Raw genomic sequence first — 19,894 nt, forward strand, 5'->3', positions numbered from 1 at the left:
CAGAAGGGATAGTGGGCCTGGGGGAAGCTTGAGGAACAGAAACAATTAAATCAGGGTCTCTCAACCTTAATTCTATTGACCTTTGGAGTGGCTAATTCTTCAGGTGGTTGTGGGGGGCCATCCTGTGCATGGTAGGATTTTAACAGCACCCCAGTTTTTATGGTTTTTATCCCTTACATAATATTAGTACCTTGCCACATCTCCTCCCCGCCCCTGACTGCTGGCTGTGACACTGAAAACTGTCTCTAGGCATTGACAAATAGATAAGAATCAGTAGTAGCATTAATATCAATTATTAACCCTCAGTAACACCCGTTGATGTTAATTATCAACAGTGATCGATCACAGATTTTATCCTTGGACTGTTGCCTCTTTGTAGCTGGGGATGGAGGCTCTGGCTTTCCTTTTAAGCTACACCTGCTCGGTGCTCTGTGTCTGGCATTGATCCTTACTCAGCCTGTCAACAGAGGGGCTCTGCTTCACCCTGCAAATGTGCAAGCTTGGTGTGATTGAGCCCTGCCCCAGGTCACGGCCGAGGACATGAAGACGCTCGTACAAGGGCAGGAGTGTCTGGGGCTGGGGGTGCTTCTCTCTTTCCTTTCAAAATATTTTTCTTTGTTGGTGATGAGCACAAATGGAAAAACACAGCCCTGCTGATGTAAAATGATTCCTCAGTCCAGATGTGGCAGGGACGAGGAGCTCCATCATTCATGATTGGCGTCAGGCTGGAAACATGTGTGTCAGAGTCCCGCCTGACAAGCTCTGGGATTGCAGACCTGCACACAGAAGGCAATGGCACCCCACTCCAGTACTCTTGTCTGGAAAATCCCATGGATGGAGGGCTGCAGTCCGTGGGGTCGCTACGAGTCGGACACGACTGAGCGACTTCACTTTCACTTTTCACTGTCAGGCACTGGAGAAGGAAATGGCCACCCACTCCAGTGTTCTTGCCTGGAGAATCCCAGGGATGGCAGAGCCTGATGGGCTGCCATCTATGGGGTCGCACAGAGTTGGACGCGACTGAAGCGACTTAGCAGCAGCAGCAGCAGCAACACACAGATGGCAGGGCCTGCCGGGTACTGGCACCTTCGGGACGCTTGAAGATCTAATGCGATTTCCAGACGCCCCAGTGCTGTGCAAGGTTCTGGGCAATTTAGAACACTGTTTCTAGCCTGGCCAACTGAGATCCCTCATTTTAAAGTCTGAAACTATAATAAAAATGACAGAGTAATGAATACTCAAATTAGTCTGAGCTGCTGTGTAGGTTCTCTTGTTTCTGCCCCTGATAACACTGGTTTTGCCCCACTCAGGATGGCTTAGCTACGTGAATCTTCTTGCACGCTTCCTGTTTTTCCCTGTTTCCATACGGACTTCTGAAGAGACTTTGACAAGCCCCCATGTAAAGTCCAGAGCCTGGGTCTCTTCAGACTTCACCTCGCCATCCAGACTGGTATCCTTGCTGGGAATAGAGACAAGGTTTTGCTGAAACTACTATCTTCATGACCAGCCCATGGGGGTGCATGGGGACTTCATGATTGCCCTTCCTTTTCTAAGATTCCTATTTTCCAGACTCTACTGACACCCTACCCACTTCTGCTGGGTCCCCAGGGCTCCGAACCCATCCTTCAGGCCTGTGGATGAGGCTGAGATCACAACCAAACTGGGCTCCCTGAGTGTGAACTCAGGCCTTCTTCTTTGCTGAGTCTCCTTCATTTGGGGGGAATCTTTCCACGGTGGAGCCTCAGAGGGCTGGGCTCAGAGAAGAAAATTATAAAGAATATTGACCTACTGGGGCAAGAGGTGTCCTGTGGCTGCCATTTGTCTGCGACCTTGGTAATGTTAGGACAGACATGGGCAGACTTACAAAGTCAACCCCTCCCCCCGGGAATGCAGAGTTCTACCCTGAGCCTGTGGCGGAGCTGGGCACGGTGTTCCGTAATCCTGGTGAATATTCAGTGGGTTCTGTTCCCTTCACTGGCTCCTGTCTATGCAGACAGCCAGCTGGGCAGGAGAAGCAGAGGCCGTGCTGGCAGCAGTGACAACAGGGGACAGTGGAAGGAGCGCAGGGCCACCGAGGCTGACCCAGGCAGCCGTCGCCGAGCTCCCACCATGGGCAGCAGGGTGTGGGGCGTCTGCGTCCTCTGCTTGCTGGGCCCCTTGCCAATCGTGAGTAGCCAGCTCAGACCCTCCTGCCCCCGCACTGAGCTTGAGATCTGGGAACCGCTGGGCCATCCTGGGGCCCACTGCCCTTCCCCGGCGCAGGAGTCTCTCTACTAAGCAGTCTGGTGGCCTGGCTTGGAGAACTCCTGACACCTGCGGTCCCCAGGTCTCCTCCCCCTCCCTTCCCAGGCAGCCTGCTCATCCCTGGGGACCTCTGACAGCAAAACGTCCTTCCTGGAGTTGAACTGAGTTCAACTGCCCATTGCATCCCCCAGGGCCTGTCTGCACCCTCGGGGCCGCAAGACTCTGTCCTAAAACAGTACCTCTGCCTCCCTTTCACACCCTGAGTTTTCTCCACACCTCCTTCTCTGACAAGCTTGCAGAGCCCTCCCAGTCCTCACGATCCCTGAAGCCACTTGATTGAGTTGCTTCCTTTGAAGACGGTGTGGCCAGGGATTGAGTGTGTCTGGGTAGTAAGTGAGAAGTTGCTCCCCCTTCCAACATCTGGGAGCCTCTCCCTCGCAGGGCACACCCTGGGCCCTGAGCAGCTTTCCACAATCAGGTACAGTCCGGAGGCCTAGAAGGCTAGGGAGCAGGCTGCCAGGAGGGGCCCTCTCTGAATGTTTTGTGTACTTTCCCAGAGTTTAATGCAAGTGACAGTGACTTGGGGACCAGGATGGGAGACACAGTCCCAGATTGGAAGCTGTGGCTCCCAGAGTCTCCTGTGAGCTCACAGGACTGAGGTTGCCCTCTTCCTCCATTGGCTTGTGTGTGAGTGTGTGTGTGTTTGACAATGTGTGTGCATGTGTGTGAGTGTATGTATGTGTGAGTGTGTATGTGTGGCCGGGGCTACACCTGCTCTCTGTGCATGGACTTTGAGCTTGGATACCGGTGCTGTGAATTCGCCACGTGACCTAGGTAAGTCCCTTCCTGAGCCTCACTTGTCTCTTTTGTAAAGGAAGAAAATAACGTCTGCCCCCCCGGGCTATTGTGCCTGGAGAAGGGTCTGACTTGCCAGAGGCTGGGCCTGCGGTGCATCATGGGTGACTTCTATTTCCCTCCCCGCGCTGCACAGAGTGGGGCTTCCTCCCTCTCATCTGTGTGCACCCCACAGGAAATGCTTTACTCTAGAAGGGGGACTGAGATCCTGTGGGGGTCACTCAGTCACTGGTGCCAGGGTCAGGGTTAGCACTAAACCCCAGTCTCCTGGTGTGGCCTCTGTCCTGCACAGAGCCCAGGTCAGCTGTAGCCATGGTCAGCCAGGCCAAGGCATGCAGGATGACAGTCTCCCCTCAGGAGGAGTGGGGTCCTGGACGTGGGCCAGATGATCCCTGGTCCCACAGTGAGCTGGGGATCCAACCGGAGTATTGGGATAAGTCTTGGAATGATCCGCGTCTTCTCACCCCTAGCAGTTTCCACCTGTGACCACACATCTGGGTCATGAGTTGAGCTTCCTTGAATTTTTCTTCCCTTGGGAAGTGTGGTGGCTGTCTGTTTCTCCTTTTGATGGGAGGCTTCCCACCAGGGGCCTTGGTGGTCCCATAGTCAGGCCCTGAGAAGGCGTCTCAGGGAAGGATGGGATTGTAGATATGGAGGGGGAGGGGGGCAGATGGAGCCCATGGTCTCATATCAGGCCCCGCCCTCCCCATCTACCCCCTTGCGGACAATCAGACTGCTGTGTGGACATGTTGGGGAGGTAAGACTGGGGTTCTCCTCTGAGGTGGCCCTAGGCTCACTGAGTCCTGGGAAGAAGCCAAGAGGTGTTTCCAGATTGGAGATCCAGAGCCCGGGCTGCAGGTGGAATCTGCATCGTGAGGTCCCAGGGCCCAGGCAGGAGATGGCAGAGCTGAGCCCAAGCTGGCTTTGGGGGAGTGGGGTCAGCCAGCCAGGACTGGGGTGTCCTCCCCTGCAGGGGTGGGTCTGCTGGGGGTAACCCTCCTTACTGGTCAGGGTCTCCAGGTCCTCTCCTAGCCCACTGGCCTTTGGGTCCCTTCCACGTGGTCACCTACTGTCGACTGCTCCCATTCTAGTGTTTGAAGTCTCTGATCCCAGCCACTGTCTCATACCTACTATGCTTTTGCTGCGCCTGGGTTCCTGCCAAAGGACACTAGGAGTTAATGAACCACCTGCCGACATGGACTCTGTGCCAGACACTGGGGGCTTGTGTGTGTGCATGTGGATGTGAGGATGGCCACAGGCAGGGCTCTCCCCTCACGCAGCTCAGGTACATCTGCCCACTCTCTTGTCTGGGCACGTTCTAAAAATATGCTCCTTTCTCTTCAAATGTTCGGCTCAAATGCCACCTCCTCAGTCCTTGTGAGAGGGGCCATGCCCTCATAGTGCTTGCCCAGCCCTTGCTCAGTTTGTATTAGATGTGTTAGGACCAAGTGTTAACTCCCTTCCTCACCACACTCTTCCCTGGTAAATCCTTGGGCACAGAAATCTACACTGATTGAATTTGATGCGCATGTTGGATTCAAACGTGGGCTGTGGATCCATGTTCACAGTGTAAGGAGCATGTCTTGTAAAGCTGAGTTCCTTCACATGTGTCTGTGTGGGGCTGTGCCCTGTTGGATGGTCAGCTTTTCTCCAGTCTGGGGAAGTGGGAGGGAGAGGTGTTAAGAATTCCTGCCTTTGACTCAAGCTCCCTGGAGAACTTGTTAAAATGGGAAGTCCTAGATCCAGCCATGCTGCTGCTGCTAAGTCGCTTCAGTCATGTCCGACTCTGTGTGACCCCATAGACAGCAGCCCACCAGGCTCCCCCGTCCCTGGGATTCTCCAGGCAAGAACACTGGAGTGGGTTTTATGCACTGGAGTGCCTAAAAGTGAAAAGTGAAAGTGAAGTCGCTCAGTCGTGTCCGACCCTCAGCGACCCCATGGACTGCAGCCTTCCAGGCTCCTCCGTCCATGGGATTTTCCAGACAAGAGTACCGGAGTGGGGTGCCATTGCCTTCTCCAGATCCAGCCATAAATCTCTGCGTATTCTTGGCTCCACTGCAGTTGATCTCTGGCTGGGTTAGAGGCACACTTTCAGAAATACTGCTAGAGGGTTTCCAGAAAAGCAGATTGTTTCCTAGCTGATCACAGAGATCATTCCCTGTGAATGATCCACAGATCGTTTCCCAGGGCACCAGGCTCTGGGAAATTCCTAAAACCTAATTCTTCCTGATTGTTGGGCTACACATCAAAGCAGTTATCCCTCCATCTATCATCCATTACCCATCCATCTCTATGTGCATCCCATCCCCTTATCCACCCACCCATCCACCATGCATCCAGTCATCCATCTATCTATGTGTGCTAAGCCGCTTCAGGCAGATTCTTTGCGACCCCTTGGGCTGTACCCCACCAGGCTCCTCTGTCCATGGGATTCTCCAGGTAAGGATATCAAAGTGGATTGCCATGCCCTCCTCCAGGGCATCTTCCTGACCCAGTGATCTCACCCGTATCTCTAACATTTCCTGCACTGGCAGCCAGGTTCTTTATCACTAGCGCCACCTGAGAAGTCCATCTATCTGTATTTTGTATGTATAGTCACTCATTCTACCAGCCAGCCACACAGTTACCCATTCATTCATTCATCCATGAAGACTTATTCATTTGCTCCTTCACCTCACTCATGGAAAGAAAAAAAAGCCACTGAATGGCTGCATTGTTGAGCTGACCACCCCCGTACCATCCTCTGAAGACTTTTACTTAATGTGTCTCAGAATTGACTTCCATGAGTTGAAAAGGGGGAGCCTTTGTCCAAATCTCCATCTATTCTCCCTCCCTCCCTGCTTGCCTGACTTTCATCCAAATGGCCATTGCGTTTCTTTGATGAACCTGGTCCTTGTACCTAACTAAGAGCCCAGCCGTGGAAATGAATCAGGCTTTACCTCTGTCCTCAGGTCATTTGACCAGCAAGCCTGGAAGGAGCACACGGCTGGCTTGGCTCATGACATTCATCCTCTGCTGCGCAGGTCCTGGGCCACGTGCACCCAGAGTGTGATGTCATCACTCAGCTGAGAGAGGACGAGCAAGCGTGTCTACAAGCTGCTGAAGGGATGCCCAACTCCACCTTGGGTACGGGGCTGGGGAGGGAGGAGGTGGCTCGTCATGGGTTTCTCCATCTCCTCCAGTCTCACCGCTCAGGATGGTGGACAAGCCTGGCCCTGGGCTGAGTCCCTCCTGCTCCCACCTCGCTGTCTAGGCTGCCCCAGGATCTGGGACGGGCTGCTGTGCTGGCCGATGGCGGGCTCCGGAGAGTGGGTGAGCCTCCCCTGCCCGGCTTTCTTCTCTCACTTCAGCTTGGAGCCAGGTGAGGGGTGCTGGCGGTGGAGATGGGGGAAGAGCTGAGGTGAGGTGGTTTCCTCAGGCGGTGGCAGAATGTGGTGGCCACGTCCTGGCTTTGGAGTCAGGCAGACCTGGATTGAGCACCTCCTTACCCTTTCTTGTCTTTCTCTGTGAACTTGGATGAGTCAGTTACCCTCCCTGAGACTCAGCTTCCTGCCCTCCTGTGACCTGGGGAGAGCAAGAGCGCTGGCTGCAGAGGGTGTGGTTGGGCCTGGGAGTGCTGTGCTTGGGGTCAGGCACTGAACACTTATTCTCTGGGTGTGAGCAGGAGGTGTGAGAAGGACTGGCCACGGGGGTGGAGAGGCAGAGTCAGTCTCCCCGTAAGGTGCTACCAGTTGCTTTGTGGGGGAGGGCGGAAGGGCAGCCATGCTCTGCCACACCTCCCTGGCCTGGGTGTCTGCGGTGGATGGTTCCTCCGGTGGCAGAGAGGGCCTCCTTTCCTTAGGATGCTGGGGACCAAGTTCGCTACTCTGCTCCAAGGAAACAGAAGCTCTCAATTAACAGAAGGTGAGTCTGAGGCCAGAAAGGAAGGTCCCAGAAGGTGTCCCAAGCAGGCAGGACACCAGGCCTCTGGAGAAAAGGCTCCCCTCTCTCTGCTGCAGAGATGAGCTGTCTCTGCAGACTCGACCAGGGTCGCTCCCGGCTCCCCCACCTTCCTGGGAAGAGGGGGGAGTCGTCCTGATCACATCTCAGCTTCCCCGGCTCCCTTGCCTCCTAGGGGCTGTGAAGAGGGACTGCACCACTGCGGGCTGGTCGGAGCCCTTCCCGCCTTATCCCGAGGCCTGCCCTGTGCCCCTGGAGCTGCTGACTGAGGAGGTGAGAGGCTCGTCACGGATGTTTGTGTGGCTGGTAGACTGCACAATGGCAGAGGCTGCCACTTCCACTGAAGTTGGCGGGTCGGAATGTGAATGACAGCTCACTTCTGGAAGATGGCTGGAAGAGAGGGAGTGAGAAGTAGAAGAGAGCAAGTGTTCACTTGCTCCAGAGCGACAGGCGGGCTACGCTGCTGGGAGGAAGAGGGAGGCAGAAGGCAGGCTGGGCAGTGTTACCTGGCCGGTGTCTCCTCGACACCCTCTGTGCCCAGGCTCCAGGACTGGAAACAAAGGCTCTGAGTTGTTCTGGGCAAGGACCACTGCAAAAGCTGCCTGCCCTCTCTGGTCCTCAGTCTGTGCAGTGGTGTGCATGGCTGTGGGAGAGCGAGGGAAACCCAGTGAAGGAAGTGACTCCTACCCCAGCAGCACACTCCATGCTTCCAAACTGAGCAGTGCCTTGGCAGGTCGCTTCCATTCCCATAACCCCATAGCTCTCTCCCTCCAGCCCTGAAGGCAGAGCATGAGTCTGACAGTCTTTCAGATAAAAAGACTGAGTCAGGGAGAGGCAGTCAAGGGTGATTGACTGCATCCCTCAGGGGAGCTGGGTCCCCGATCAATCCCCTCCCCGCAAGGCTACACCTTCTGTCTCCATCTCCGGGGTCCAGGCTGAGTTGATTGATTCAAATACTTGTTTGTGGAAAGAGCTCAGCCTTGAAGCTGTCCCCGCTGTCCCGTTTATTTGAGGATGCCGTGTTCCCAAGCTGATGAGCAAGCTGGATGTCAATAAACAAGCCCAATTTCCTCCTGAGCTTTGTCACTCCCCAGGGACGCACAGTTTCTGTGGAAGCTTCTTTCCCCCCATCTCCCAGCAGCAGCTAGAGTTAAGCATCTTGATCCTCATCCTCTCCCCCACCCCCACTTCCCTCCCCTGTCCTGTTCGCTCACTAGCCTACAGGCTGTAAACAAACTCCAAAGGGAGCTTGCCTTGGTCCCCACAGATACCCCTGCCCGCACACTGACAGTTTGGGGGTAGAATTGAAAGCGTCACCTGCTTGATGGTCAAGCCTCCCTTTCCTCAGAGGCCCCGTTGCTGAGATTCCCTCTGCCTCCACCCTCCCCAGAAATCCTACTTCTCCGCGGTAAGGATCGTCTACACCATGGGCCACAGCGTCTCGGCTGCAGCGCTCCTAGTGGCCATCATCATCCTGGTCGCTCTCAGGTTCGCCATCCTCATTCCCTGCTCCAGAACCTTCCCCGCCTCCCCGTCATCCACAGCACCAAACTTGATCTTCCACTTGGATGTTAAAGACGTTCCCAGGGCTGCTGTGGCCATTTTAACTTCTCCTTTCGCTTTCCCCATGGGTGGACCCATCCCTTTAAACCCTAGGATTGCTCCCACCTCTACATCTTTGCTCTGGGGAACTTATTCAGTTTCCTTGGAATGCCTGCCTCCTTTACCCCTCAAATCTGTTCGTATTCAAAGCTCAGTTCTCATATGCCTTAAAGAATCCTCTTTGTCTCTTCTGTGAAGCTGTGAAGCCCTTCTTGACTATTTCCAGCCTTTGGTTGTTGCCCTCCTAAAGCCTTCTCCAGCCTGGCCTGAGCTATTGTCTCCTGGGAATGAGCCTTGTTTCTTTGATTATCCGGGGGTGGAGGGTGGGGGTCCCCTGTCTTTTCTGCCTCTGTCCTCCACATAATGAGCTCCCTGAAGGCAGGAACTGATGTTTTCCATCCCCTCACCTGCACTGAGCCTGGCTGTCCTACAAGGTTAAAGCTGAAGCCTCACATTCAGTGCAATGGATCCAATCTGATAAAAGCCAGTCCAAGACCATGTGATTCACCTCCCTCGTGCTCAGCCTCCCCAAGCCTGCTCTCCCTCCTTGCCTCCTGTTTTCCTCACCCCTCCCACTCCCTCCAGGAGGCTCCACTGCCCCAGGAACTACATCCACACCCAGCTGTTCACCACCTTTATCCTCAAGGCGGCAGCTGTGTTCCTGAAGGACGCCACCCTCTTCCACCGGGAGAACATGGACCACTGCAGCTTCTCCACTGTAACAGTCGTGGGTGGGGGTGCTGGTGTGGGCAGGGAGGTTGGATTAGAGATGTCAGCCTGTGCAGTCCAGTGGGCTGACCCCGGGGCTCTGGCTTTGCCAAGGACAGAGCGGGAAAGCACCCCTCCCCCTTCCCGCCCCTCCTTGGGGTCAAGTCCTAAATCCTCTTGCGCCCAGCCCCGTCATTCCCTTGCTCCACTCTCTGCTCCATATTCTGTATTCTGGTTTCATTCCCCATCCCAGAGCCCAACCTAGAGCACATTTCACTCCGCTCATGCTTTCCATCTCACACTTCCTCTGGGCTCGGTCTGTGCTGGGTGTGGGTGTCAGGGGCTGGACAAAGCCAGGTCCTTTCTTCAAGAAGCACCCAGGATGCCTAAGGGGACAGATTGTACCAGATTACAGGACCACCGGGTAGAGGGAGCCGAAAGCTGGGAGAGAACAGGAGAGGGCTTTAGAGAGGAGGTGGCTTTGGAGCTCTGGGGAGTGGGGAACGGGCAGCAGTGATGGGGAGGGAGCGGGGAGGACCAGGGGGAAGCAGCTCTCACAGACAGGAGAAGCTGGGGCTGCTCCAGGAAACAGGGAAGCCATCATGGGGGTGGGGAGGTGGACAAATGAGGGGAGACCAAAACTAAAAGAAGCTGGGCTGAGTGTGGGCAGCTCTTACTAGGTTTCCTGACACTGTACCGGAAATGAATGGATACATGAATGGACAAACCAACAGCCGACCTGCATTCCTTAATGTAGGAAACAGTAGCAGCATATACACTTAGCGCTTGGGCACCAGGCGCTATGCTAAGTGCTTCACATGCATTGTCTCGTTTTCTTTCCTACGTATATTTTCGTTTTAGTTCCGTTTGTAGATGAGGGATAGTTGGGAGGCCACCCCGGCTGCTGAGTGGTGGGAATGGGGCCAAGCGCTCAGAGCCCTCGCCTCTGAGCTCAGAGTCGAGCGCTCTGCCACCCAGCCGATGAGCAGAACCACTCAGTGAATGAGTGACGCATGCGCGCATGCGCGTACCTGTGCAGGGTGGAGCTCTGCAAGAGGAAATTGCGTTCCTTAGCCTCAGCTCTAGGGGCAGACTTGTGCTCGGGAGGGATGGCGAGCTAGTGTCAGTGAAAATAGTAGCAATTTGTATACAGGGTTTCCAGTTAATCCTTATGATGAGACCATGAGTTAGGGGTTGGAAGTTTTTCATTTTATATGTGAAAAGTTAAGGTGTGGCTGGGTTACCCAGATGATAAACTTGAAGCCAGGCTCTCTGGATCCCGAATCTGTGCTCTTCACCACCACGTTATACTGCCACATCCCCGCGGCGGTAGCCCGAAGTAGAAGAGACTGGGGGTAGGGAGCTTGAGGGGGCTCCGGTGGGCGTCCTGGCTCTGAGGCACCCAGGCCCCGGCCCACAGGTCCTGTGCAAGGCTTCTGTGACCGCCTCTCATTTCGCTACCATGACCAACTTCAGCTGGCTGCTGGCAGAAGCTGTGTACCTGACCTGCCTCTTAGCCTCCACACTGCCCAGCACAAGGAGGGTCTTCTGGTGGCTGGTTCTTGCTGCCTGGGGTGAGCACAGAGGGCTGGTTTGGGCACCATGGTAGAGGGGGTGTGGGGTGGATGGAGGATTGGGGATGACCAGGGAGCTCACTCATGATGACTCCAAGGCCCAGAGAGGGGAAGGATGGCTGTAGCCGTGCAGCGAGTGTTGAGATCAGGACCAGGTCCCCTGCCCCGGGGCTCTCACAGGGTCCTGCCTTCACAGTGCCTTGTGTGACTGGTGGTGGTGGTGGTGGGAGGTGGGCACAGGATGCAGACCCTTACTCATGTCTTTTCTGTACCCCCACAGGGCTTCCTCTGCTCTTCACCAGCATGTGGGTGGGTTGCAAGTTGGCCTTTGAAGATGTTGCGTGAGTTTGGGCTATCCCTTCATCACACCTGTACTGGGTCCTGATGGGGTGTGGATTGGATGCTTGGGCGATGAGGCTGTCCTCCAGGCTGGGATGAGGAGGGGGTCCCTGGTCCTGACTTCAGGAACTCCCAGGGTTGGGTGGGGGGTGGGGAGGAGTGGGAGGCACAGTCCATGGATAACACAGAAGAGGCTTGAGCCTGGGCAGCAAGGGGGCACAGGGTCTCAGGTTTAGGGATCTCAGGGGATAGAGGCTGTAAGTAGGAACCTTCCAGAACAGGGGAAGTGTTGGGGTCACAAGAAAGCAGCAAACACGACTGATTTTTGAGAAACTCACCCACCTTGGTGAAGGGAGAGGGTGAGCCCCTCTTGAATTAGGGTGTCCCCTTGGAAAGGGCTTAAATGTCCCTAGGAGATAAGGCTGGCTGGGGGTAAGGTGAGGCTATAAGGATAGAATTCTAGAGGGAGGAGCCTAGAGCTGTAGGTAGAGGGAAGAGAGGAGAGAGGAGCAGGGGTACCCCAGAAAAGGGCTTCCCAGCATCTGCGCCCCCCGCCACCCCGCCATCAGTCCAGGCCTGCTCTCTCTTCAGGTGCTGGGACCTGGACGACAGCTCCCCCTACTGGTGGATCATCAAAGGACCCATCGTCCTCTCTGTTGGGGTCAGTGCCTGAGGCCAGTGTCCTCTGCATTATTCAGCCAATCTCCCTGGGCCTACCGAGCAGCCATACGCAGCAGGAAACATGACTCCAGGCTGGGAGTCTGGACATCTTGGGTTCGAGCCTGACTCAGCCACATGTGCTCTGTGAGGCCTTCTCTGGACCTCAGTGGTGAAAGTCGCTCAGTCGTGTCTGACTCTGTGACCCCATTGACTATACAGTCCATGGAATTCCCCAGGCCAGAATACTGGAGTAGGTAGCCTTTCCCTTCTCCAGGGGATCTTCCCAACCCAGGGATCGAATCCAGGTCTCCCGCATTGCAGGCGGATCCTTTACCAGCTGAGCCACAAGGGAAGCCCATGAATAGCCCATTGGAAAAATCAGAGCTCAGGCTTCTTCTAACTCAGAATTTTGTGAGTCTGGTGGCCTGGTTGCGGATCACCTACCATTGCAGTGAGGCCTGGCTGGGGGTGTAGAAGGAGCAGCAGCTGAAACCCCTACCTTGCCCACACTCAAGGCAAGGCAGCCAGGACTGATTTGCATGGCCTGGGTGAATGCGTACATCTTTGTCGATTTTGTAATTGTGCAAGTGAAGGCCACACGCTTTTTAGAAGAGCCTGAGAGGTGCTGGAAGCAGGATAAAAGGTATGACCTCCCACTTTTGGCCTGGGACTGGAGGAGGGCCTGAGCCCAGGATCCCCTGAGCACCATGTCGGACCTCCCAGTCTCCAGGTGACAAGGTCGCGAGCAATGACTTGCACATCCTGGCCCTCAAAGACCTGAGGTTTCTAGTCCCCAAAGAGGTCCTACCCGAAGCCATTTGGGTCACTCCTGCCACTTGCCTTCCATCTTCCTGCACCTCCATTTCCAGGTGAACTTTGGGCTTTTTCTCAATATTATCCGTATCCTGCTGAGGAAACTGGAGCCAACTCAGGGCAGCCTCCACACCCAGCCTCAGTACTGGTAACATATGTGTGTGTATGTGTGTGTGCATGTGGGTGTGTGTCTATGTGTTTCAGGAAATTCTGGGGACATAACTGGTGCAGGAGTCAAATGGTTCTTTTTTATTCACGATTAGGTGTCCATCATCTTGGTTCCGTGCTTCTCCCCAGGTTCCCAGAGAGAGAATAGATCTGGTCCTTGCCCTCCAGTGGAACACAATATAGGAAGAATGGGGGTCCCGAACAGCCAGTTAGCAACCCACATTGTGGGCGATGAGTGAGGAGATCAATTTCTACGGGAGCTTGTGGAAGGAGATCCTTTCTAAATGGATCGTGGGGTTGGAGTACAATCTGGGAGGACTTTCTGGAAGAGGTGTCCTTGAATTAGACTTTGAAAGATACATAGACTTGACTGGGTTAAATTGAGACCAGAGCATCTGAGAGAGAGAACAGCAGAATCCAGGCCTTGTCTTCTTCTGCAGGCGTCTCTCTAAGTCAACGCTTCTCCTCATTCCGCTGTTTGGAATCCACTATGTCATTTTCAACTTCCTGCCTGACAGTGCTGGGCTGGACATCCGCCTCCCCCTAGAACTGGGACTGGGCTCTTTCCAGGTGAGAGTCCCCACAGTACTCTCTCCTTCCCTCTGAGTCTTTGGGTGGGAGGGGAGTGCTGCTGTCCACAGGGTTGGTTGATTTCATGGAAGATGAGGGTGACTAGACTGGTTATTCTTCCTTCCAGGTACGTATTCATCTATTCCACAGTCCCTCTGTTTGCTATTTTATATCCACCTATCTATTCATGCACCTCTCCCTGACTCTGTCTACCCATCCTTCCGTATATCCATCCGTCCACTCTATTCAACATTTTGTTGTTGTTTAGTTGCTCAGTCGTGTCCAACTCTTTGCGACCCCATGGACTGTAGCACGCCAGGCCTCCCTGTCCATCACCAACTCCTGGAGCTTGCTCAAACTCATGACCATTAAGTTGGTGATGCCATCTAATCATCTCACAAATTTAGCATTTGCTGAGCACCTATTATGTGCCAGGCTCTGTGCTCAATACTGGGGGATGCAGAAATAAATAAAATCAGAGAAACGGGCCATCAGGCCAATGATAAAGCTTTTGAATGCTTGCTATGGCAATTACATATGACAATATGCCTGGCAGATAGTAATGTGATGAATACGTCTACTTTGCATTTTTCCAGAGACCTGGCCCAGGTCACAGCCTGTTGAGGGGTGGGGGAAAAGGTAGTAGAAGACTACAGACATCTGAGGCCAGGCCAGGGTGATGGGGTCTTTTCTGTTTGACCCCACAGGGCTTCATTGTTGCTATCCTGTACTGCTTCCTCAACCAAGAGGTATGTGACTCAGACTATCCTCATTCTTTAAGCCTTTCCTCCCACCACTCCTAAGCCTGCCTCCCTCCTGTCCAGCCCCTGTAAATCCCACCTCAGGCCATAACTTGAGTCCTGCAATCCTTGTGGGAATCTGTCCTGAGTTTCTGCATCAAGCTTAACCTGAATACTTCCTGTGAACGTCTTTTGTCCATCCTTCCTCTGGTCTTGGCGAAGCTTACTATCCATTCATCATGAGGTAGAAAAGGCCTCTCAGGGCTTAGAAGAGGGATGTAGGGGCTGAGGGGCTAAAAGGGGTCCCTCCATTCTGTATTCCTAAAATTGAACATTAGAGAGAGTTGGGGGAAGGAGTAAGTCAGATCCTAGAGAGACAGAGAGAAGACACAGAGGAAACAACAAAGTCTAAGGTAGACACACAAAGCCTAGGAAAATAGATTCAGGCGAAAGACAGAGAAGATGATGGAGAGCAGAGGCAGGGGTGCTGAGAGAGACCACCTGGAGGAGAGAGACGCAAAAAGAGCAGACCAAACAGGCGTACACACACATGAACAGCCAGAATGTCCCTGTCCTGCGCCAGTCGCTCAGTCATGTCTGACTCTTTCCCCTGCGGCTCCTCTGTCCATGGGATTTTCTAGGCAAGAATGCTGGAATGTGTTGCCATTCCCTTTTCCAGGGGATCTTCCTGACACAAGGATCAAACCCAAGTCTTCTGAATTGCAGGCAGATTCTTTTTTTTTTTTTTTTTTGCCACTTTATTATTTTTTAATTTAAGGATAATTGCTTTACAGATTTTTTTTTTTTTCTGTCAGACAGCAAGAATCAGCCATAGGTACACCCATCAGGCCTCCCTCCTGAACCTCCCTCCCCATCCCACCCTTCTAGATTGTCACAGAGCCCCTGCTTGAGTTCCCTGAGTCATACAGCAAATTCCCATTGGCTACCTATTTTACCTACGGTGTTGTAAGTTTCCATGTTACTCTCTCCATGCAGGCAGGTTCTTTACTGTCTGAGCCACCAGCAAAGTCCCTCTAGACCGAATAGATGGTGCCAGTGCACTTGTAGAATTATGGAGATATGGCAGAGAGGAGTAAATCATAACATCAAACCTGGAAGACACTTCATGTTTTTCCCTTCGGACAGACTTGCTATATGGGGAGTAGTGGGAGGATTTAACTCAGCTCCCGCGACAACCAGGTCCTTCGGCTGTGTGCACGGGCAGACTCTTGGGCTCCCTCTAGTGGCCACGGATTTATGGTGGGCTCAGTACTCTTGCCTGGAAAATCCCATGGACGGAGGAGCCTGGTAGGCTGCAGTCCATGGGGTCGCTGAGGGTCGGACACGACTGAGCGACTTCACTTTCACTTTTCACTTTCATGCATTGGAGGAGGAAATGGCAACACGCTCCAGTGTTCTTGCCTGGAGAATCCCAGGAACGGTGGAGCCTGATGGGCTGCCGTCTATGGGGTCGCACAGAGTCGGACACGACTGAAGAGACTTAGCAGCAGCAGCTGTTCTGCTGGAGACCTGGGTGCACAGACCTGTCTGCCAGCTGTGGAGCTTTGCTACCCCTTACCTGACACTTCTGTCTCTTATTGGCTCCCTCTCCTCTGATGTTCTTTGTTCCCACTAGCCTCTCTGAGTCTCCTGCAGACTTATCTGGGAACTGGGAGCAAACACAGGACTTCCATACCTGCCTGTAATGGCTCATGGGCCCTGGGCTACTTGGAGAGGACAGAGTACTTATCTTTTGGCCAGAAACTCAAGAAAACACCCATAATTGTCTTTAAGTGGGCCAAGACAAAAGCAGTACTAAAAGACAGAGAAGGAGCCAAAGGGAGTAGTCAGAAATACTTGCAGGAAGGAGGAAGTAGTATCCTCTAGAGGTAGTACTTAGCTGTGGCTGTGGCCAACCATAGCTTCTCCTGCTGCAGGAAACCCCTGTCTCAGTTTCTCCTGCATGGCCTCCCCTGGCACCCTTAACCCCACTGGGGCTGAATAAAGAACTGGCAGTGGGACCCTCCTAACACCCTCCCTCTTGTTCTTGGAGGTGAGGACTGAGATCTCACGGAGATGGCACGGCCACGATCCTGAACTTCTGCCAGCCCGGAGGACTCATATCAAGTGAGGACTTGAGGGTGAAGGTGCTGACATCTGTGTGTTAGGCTGGTCACAGCCTGTGACTGGAGCCCACACCTGAACTTGGGCAGCTACCTGGGTCTACCACCCTCCACAGGGTCCCATGGGAGCCCTCATGCTTCCACCCAGCACTTCTTTCCTGTCTCGTTCCTGACTCTTTTTCCTGGGTCCTTGTGTGTCCGCTCCTGTTCTTCTCATGTCCCTCCTCCTAGAATCTGGGCCACAGCCCAAGGCCAGAAGAGCCAATAAACCTGTAAACGCATAGCTGCGTTAGAGTGACCCCGTCCGCCTCTGCGGGGGAGGGACCTGTAAGCTTTGTTCGGACCCTGGTGCTGGTGTGCATTTATGCCATCTCCATTCCTGTCACATCCCCATCACGGTCTGTGCACGGTCTCTTATTTAATTCATTAAAAAATATGTATGTTCTCTTTTGTCTCTGCTTCCATTCCCCTCTTCTACAGGCAAACATTCCACTGTGTTAAATGCGAATACTTGTTTCTGTGTTCTTGCAAAACACGTAGTGTTGTGTGTCTCCGTACTTTGAATTTACATAAATGCTGTCGGTTATATGCCTCATCCTGCTTCTAATGTTTTTCCTCTCAGCACAGTACTTTCAAGAGAGCCACCCGTGTTGCCATGTGCCCATCTGGTGGCTTGTTTTGACTGCCTTATGGTGCCACATGGTGTCACCAGCCACGTGTGACCATCCCATCTTCCCCTGCCTCTAGGTGACTGTTCACGTGCCCTCTCGTCCCCAGGCCGGGGAGCCTTTCATCGGGACACATTCTGGGGAGTGAAAGCTGTGCCAGTTCAGCCGATATGCCTTTTCTTAACGCGACAGAGTGTTTCCAGATTGCACTCCAGAACTGCCAGCGAGATCTCCACTCCCACCAGCAGCTCCACCAACACTTGGCATTACCCAGCTTTTCAATGTTTGCAAGTCAAATGGGTGTACGGTGACATCTCCTTGTTGTTTAAATTTACATTCCTCTGATAACTAATGAGCGAGCATCTCTTCTCTTCTTGTGCCTGTTAGCCTTTTAGGTTTGGCCTTCTGGAAAATGCTCGAATTTCTCTCTTTGCTTTTCTGTAGGGTGGAGGTTCCTCAGTTCTAGGTTTTTCTCTTATGTCTTCTCCGTTGCTTGCCCTCCTGTGTCCCCAGCCTGCTTCTTCCTCCCAAGTCCTCTGCCCAAGTGCTGCCCCCGAAGTAAGGCAACATGCTTTTCTTCCTTTAGTTTCAAATCAGAAAAGTAGTTCATCCTCATTGCCGGGCATTTAGGAGATATAGAAGGGATTTTAAAAGAAAATAAAAATCAGCCAGTGGGCACTTCCCTGGCGGTCCAGTGGTTAACACTTTGCCTTCCAATGCAGGGGTGCACGTCCTAGTCTTGGTTGGGGAGCAAAGATCCCACATGCCTCACAGCCAAAAACCAAAGCATTAAACAGAAGCAGTATTATCACAAATTCAGTAAAGACCTTAAAAAATGTCCCATATCCAAAAAAAGTCATCAAATTAAAAAATCAGTCATAATCTCATTACCCAAAGACAATCACCACTCGTATTTTTGTATGTTTCCTGAAATATTTTTCTCTTCTGCTTCCTTGAAACATTGTGAGATCATGATATGTTCATAAATTTCTGTCATGTCTTATATTTAAAATGAACATAAATGATATATAAAAATGGACAACAAGCACATGAAAAGATGCTCAGTGTCATCAGTCATTGGGAAAATGCAAATCAAAACCATAATGAGATAGCATTTTATATCCAGCAGAGTGGCTAAAATGAAAAAAAAAAGTAACAAGTATTCATAAGGATGTGGAGAAATTGGAACTCTCATGCTTTGCTGGTGAAAATGTAAAATGGTACAGTTGCTTTGGCAAAAAGTCTGGCAGTTCCTGGAAAAGTCCAACATTTAGTTACCATGTGACTTTGCATATAGGCAAAAGAATGAAAAACTCATGCCTGTACAAAACTTATACATGAATATTCATAGCAGCCCTACTCATAACTACCAAAAGATGGAAACCCAGCTGTCCATCAATTATTAAATGGATAAATAAAAGGTGATATATCCATACAATGAATAACAAAAGGAATGAAATATGGATACATGATTCAACATGGATGACCCCTAAAAATATTGTGCTAAGTGAAGTGACTTAGATACGAGAGATTATTTATTATATGATTTCATTTATATGAAATACTCAGAATAGGCAAATCTATAGAGACAGAAAGCAAATTAGAGGTTTTTAGGGTTGGGAGGATGGAAACTGATTACTAATGGGTACCGGTTTCTTTTAGGGGGAATTAAATGTTCTAAAATTAGAAAGTGGTAATGGTTGCACACTCTGTGAATATACTGAAGACCACTGAATTATATACTTTAAAAGGGTAAAATTTTTGACGTGTGAGCTATATCTCAATAAAATTGTTATTCAAAAAGTAAACAAATCGTTGCTGCAGAACTCTTGCAGACCTATATTCTGCTTCATAGTTTGTAAAGCCTATTTAGTAGTCTTTTTAAAGCATCAGTATTTCCAGTTTTATTTCATGTATCTAATATTCTTTATTTAACCAATAAGTGTTTTACAAATATTCTATTGGTGAACCTTGCCTCTAATTTCTTAATAGTTGTGATGACAAACTTCTTTGCATATAATTCTTCATGTACAACTCAAAAAAAAAATAAAAACACTGGAGTAAACCCATAAACATAGAATTTTTTAGCCAATACAATGCAGGTGATAAGTTTTAAAAATCTTATTGGCAAACTGCCTCCCAGAAAAGTTGACTCAGTGTATTCTTGCACAAGTGGTGTGAACGTGATGGTCTCTCTGCTGGATTATTGCCATTGAAAGTATCTTCATCAGCTTAATAGTCAAACAGTGGTTTCCTGAAGTTTTAACTGGTGTTAAGTAGAGGTTAGTTAGCAGTTGGAAACAGTGGTTGAAGCAGAAGCTCACTTTGTGAATGATCTATTCCTTCCTTAGAGGCTTCATCTATGGCCTGAAGCCTACTTCTTGCTTCCTTCCAGTTTCTACTGGAGCTTCAAATTCCCACCACTTTGTTAGCCTCTTCCATTACAAGAATCCCTGGACTGGGACTGTATCAAGGGTTCTTATGTATGTCCTTTGATTGGCAAACCCCTCCCTTCTTGGGACCTCAGCATCCCCATCAGTATGGGGAAAGAAGTCGGTCAGTAAGTGGCTTCTGAGTTCTCTACGAAAGAGAAATTGAATTGCAGGCAAGGTTGAGGTGAGCAATGCTTAAATTGGCCACCAGATGGCAGAACAATTGCAGTGAAGAACCCTGGATGGGCTGACAGAACTTCCTGGATGAGGCCCCAACACTGGAGATGATGGAGATGCTGGCCTGGGCGTAGTAAGCCCGCAGGGCTGATGGAGAAAGGGGCTCCTGGTCTGGCCAGCATAGGGGAACAAGAGGCTCCTGGAGGAGGGGGCAATGCGATACCCCTAAGCCCTTCTCACCTCAGTCTTGCGGAGTTAAGAAGCTGATGAGAAGAATAAGAG

General features: G+C 51.8%; 1 protein-coding gene across 3 annotated transcripts; it reads left to right on the forward strand.

Annotated features, from left to right (window-relative positions):
* GHRHR (growth hormone releasing hormone receptor) lies at positions 1,940 to 19,058 on the forward strand. 3 transcript variants are annotated; one of them, XM_005679238.3, is made up of 14 exons: positions 1,940 to 2,166; positions 6,123 to 6,225; positions 6,353 to 6,460; positions 7,214 to 7,311; positions 8,429 to 8,526; positions 9,226 to 9,358; positions 10,769 to 10,922; positions 11,203 to 11,263; positions 11,853 to 11,922; positions 12,791 to 12,882; positions 13,343 to 13,472; positions 14,180 to 14,221; positions 16,266 to 16,339; positions 17,083 to 19,058. In XM_005679238.3, exons 1-14 carry the CDS (start codon positions 2,110 to 2,112, stop codon positions 17,084 to 17,086), a joined length of 1,224 nt encoding a protein of 407 aa, XP_005679295.2. In that variant the 5' UTR covers positions 1,940 to 2,109; the 3' UTR covers positions 17,087 to 19,058. The 3 variants fall into 3 exon arrangements, with proteins under 3 accessions (XP_005679295.2, XP_017902603.1, XP_017902604.1); XM_018047114.1 differs by lacking the exon at positions 14,180 to 14,221; XM_018047115.1 differs by lacking the exons at positions 1,940 to 2,166; positions 6,123 to 6,225; positions 6,353 to 6,460 and adding an exon at positions 6,766 to 7,002.

This window comes from Capra hircus, chromosome 4 (assembly GCF_001704415.2).
Source record: "Capra hircus breed San Clemente chromosome 4, ASM170441v1, whole genome shotgun sequence".
Classification (NCBI taxonomy): Eukaryota; Metazoa; Chordata; class Mammalia; order Artiodactyla; family Bovidae; genus Capra; species Capra hircus.